This window comes from Camelina sativa, chromosome 19, assembly GCF_000633955.1.
Source record: "Camelina sativa cultivar DH55 chromosome 19, Cs, whole genome shotgun sequence".
In the NCBI taxonomy this organism is placed as follows: Eukaryota; Viridiplantae; Streptophyta; class Magnoliopsida; order Brassicales; family Brassicaceae; genus Camelina; species Camelina sativa.
This window is the reverse complement of record NC_025703.1, coordinates 2,194,786-2,198,087: the sequence shown is the minus strand read 5'-3', so window position 1 is coordinate 2,198,087 and position 3,302 is coordinate 2,194,786. Positions and strand designations below refer to the sequence as shown.

The window sequence follows — 3,302 nt, the reverse complement described above, 5'->3', positions numbered from 1 at the left end:
CTTTCTTGAATCAGAGACTTATTTGGCTACTTCCCAACAATTGGTTGATATGTTGAGCCCATATATTCAGTTTGAAAGAGATTCTTTATGTACTGTCCTTCCACAGCTTTCAAAGGTATTACATTTTCTTTTTAGCTCTCACACGCTGGTGGTAGAAATTTGTGATATTAATAGGTTAATTGTTACTAATTTTCTCATTTCAGGGAAAAGCCACTCTTTTAGGTTTAAGTTTGACATTTTTATTATGCTCTGGCCGAGAAGGCTGCCTCCAATTTGTCAATTCGGGTGGGATGGATCGACTTGTATATTTGTTTGGTCATGATCTTCAGAGTTCTACCACCATTACTTTGCTGTTACTTGAAGTTGTTGAGCAGGCTACACGCCATTCAGTTGGGTGTGAAGGATTTTTAGGTTGGTGGCCTCGTGAAGATGGAAGTATTCCATCTGGGAAGAGTGAGGGCTACTCTCTTCTTTTGAAATTACTTATGCAGAAACCATGCCATGAGATTGCCTCTCTTGCAATTTATATTCTTCGTCGTTTGAGAATATACGAGGTTATATCAAGATATGAGGTACTCTCCATATTAAGAATCTTGTTTTGTTGGCATTATGTTGATAGGCCCTTTATGTTAAAATTGTTACTAATATTCTGTCTATCAGTTTGCAGTGCTGTCAGCACTGGAAGGTCTCTCCAATTCTCACGGACCTGCAACTCATAATCTGGATATGCTATCGGATGCTAAGTCACAACTTCAAAAGCTCCAGGTTTGTTTCTGCTTATAATTTCTCGCTTTTACAATCAGTAAACCAACCATTTAACATTCTAACCGGTGTTACTGCTGAATATTCAGAAGCTGATGAAGTCACTTGGATCGGTTGAAGATCCCTCACCATCAGCCTACGCTGAAAGAAGTTTGGTCTCTGATCATTCTGAAGGGTGGTTGTCATACAAAGCCACGAGTAAACTAACTGCTTCATGGGCATGTCCCTTTTTTAGCTCTGGAATTGATTCGCACATGTTGGCACTTTTGAAGGTAAATCTTTAGGTTAAATTAGTCTTTGACATAGATATTTAAGCACTATTTTAGTTGCTAAAACATTTGCTAAATATGTTGCGTGTCGGAATGGAATTATCTTTTCCACTTCTTATTATGTCACTGAAATCAAATTTTTTTAGAGGGTATTCTAATTAATAAACCTTACTTGAAGCGTCTGACAATGCACAGGAGCGGGGGTTTCTTCCTTTGTCAGCAGCACTTCTCTCAATGCCTGGATTGCATTCTAAAGTTGGAGATATTATGGATGTCTTTACTGATATTGCAATGTTTATTGGCAACATAATTCTTTCATTTATGTTTTCACGCACAGGTATTCTTATTTAACTTACCCACTAGAATAGACTTGATGATTATGTGCATTAGAGTTGTAATTCAGCATGTATCTTTTGTTTTCCAGGATTGAGCTTTTTGCTACATCATCCTCAATTGACTGCTACAATAATACAATCTCTGAAGGGATCTGTCGATCTGAACAAGGAGGAGTGTGTCCCGCTCCACTATGCTTCAATTTTAATATCCAAGGGTTTTACTTGCAGCTTACTGGAAATTGGAATAAATCTTGAGATGCATTTGAGGGTGGTGGGTTCACTTTACCATTAAGGGCACATGCTTTACATGCGTAGATTTATACTTGTATCCTACTATTTCTTACATACTTCATTCAGGTGAGTGCGGTAGATCGTTTGCTCAAGTCGACACAACAAACAGAAGAATTTCTATGGATTTTATGGGAATTGCGTGATGTTTCTAGGTGACATATATTTTGATGCCATGTCTCGGTGTGCCAAAATCTGCTTTTGTTTGTCTTTGTCTTCATTTAAAATTAACTGGAAGGCATTCTGCAAGTGTAGGTCTGATTGTGGGCGTGAAGCTTTATTGACGTTAGGTGCTTTTCCAGAGGTATGAATCTGGTACCAAGAAAAAGAATATACTTCTGCTCTTTTTCTTCATCGTGGTTTCTCACAATCTATGATAAACTTGTCTGATAAGAATTCATAATTCTCATTTTCTCCTCCTCCTTTGCCTCTGAATTTGATAAATGGTAAACCATTTTATGGTGAAGTAATGGCACACATTTGATTGTTTGAAAAATCATGTGTTTGGTGGTGCTTTAGCTACCTTCACCAAATTTTATTCCTTTGGTTATAGTGGGAGTTTTCTGGGAGATTAGTGGACAAAAATATTGCATCTGTGTTCCCCTTTTTCTGGTCAAGTAATTTTTGACGATAACAAAATTGTTAATCTCTTTGTTTCTTGTGCAAATTCTTCTAGTGTTCTAATTCTTTATTGTTAAATCACTTGTTCTGATTGGTGCATTTTGTATTGGAGTAGGGATACTCGTGGCTTTCACTAATATACTTTATTGATCAATTTCAGGCTTTAGCAGTCTTGATTGAAGCTTTGCATTCAGCCAAGGATATGGAGCCAGCAGTTGAAAATAGTGGTATTGTTGCTGCTTTATCTCTGAATTTACTACCCTGGCGTCGTCTCTTGGTTATCTTCTTTCAAAACCCCTTACTTGTTTAACATGTTCATTTTCAGGAATTTCACCGCTTAATCTAGCAATATGTCACTCAGCTGCTGAGATTTTTGAGGTCATAGTCTCTGATTCAACTGCATCATGCTTGCATGCTTGGATTGAACATGCCCCAGTCCTTCATAAGGCCTTGCATACTTTGTCACTCGGTGGTTCTAATCGAAAGGATGCTCCTTCTCGATTACTTAAATGGATTGATGCGGGTGTGGTTTATCACAAACATGGTGTAGTTGGGCTTTTACGTTATGCTGCTGTCCTGGCTTCTGGAGGAGACGCCCAATTATCATCATCAAGCATCCTTGCACTTGATTTAACACCGACTGAGAATGGTGCTGGAGAATCAACAAATGTCTCTGAGATGAACGTCCTAGATAATCTTGGAAAAGTTATCTTTGAGAAATCTTTTGAAGGTGTTAACCTTTCTGATTCATCAATTTCACAGTTGACAACAGCACTTCGGATTTTAGCGCTGATTTCAGATAATATAGTATGTTATCTTTCCCCATAATTTTGTCCAGAAATTACTTGTTTTTCTTTTGGATGTTGTAGTCATCTAAGTGTTCTGAAATGTTGTGCTTTGTACAGACTGTTGCTGCTGCTTTATATGACGAGGGTGCGGTTACAGTTGTGTATGCTATCTTGGTCAACTGCAGCTTCATGTTTGAGAGGTCCTCGAATATTTATGGTAAACTACTGTCTATTCTATG

The 3,302-nt window shown here is 37.9% G+C and overlaps 1 protein-coding gene across 1 annotated transcript in view; it reads left to right on the top strand.

Annotated features, from left to right (window-relative positions):
• Nucleotides 1-3,302, top strand: part of LOC104767343 — a 15,735-nt gene that overhangs the window by 3,750 nt on the left and 8,683 nt on the right. The window contains exons 6-16 of the mRNA XM_019240780.1: nucleotides 5-115; nucleotides 204-572; nucleotides 661-765; nucleotides 852-1,034; nucleotides 1,227-1,368; nucleotides 1,456-1,637; nucleotides 1,724-1,809; nucleotides 1,910-1,958; nucleotides 2,436-2,502; nucleotides 2,601-3,082; nucleotides 3,181-3,280. Coding sequence (XP_019096325.1) covers nucleotides 5-115; nucleotides 204-572; nucleotides 661-765; nucleotides 852-1,034; nucleotides 1,227-1,368; nucleotides 1,456-1,637; nucleotides 1,724-1,809; nucleotides 1,910-1,958; nucleotides 2,436-2,502; nucleotides 2,601-3,082; nucleotides 3,181-3,280 — 1,876 coding nt within the window. The remainder of the gene's footprint in view (nucleotides 1-4; nucleotides 116-203; nucleotides 573-660; nucleotides 766-851; nucleotides 1,035-1,226; nucleotides 1,369-1,455; nucleotides 1,638-1,723; nucleotides 1,810-1,909; nucleotides 1,959-2,435; nucleotides 2,503-2,600; nucleotides 3,083-3,180; nucleotides 3,281-3,302) is intronic.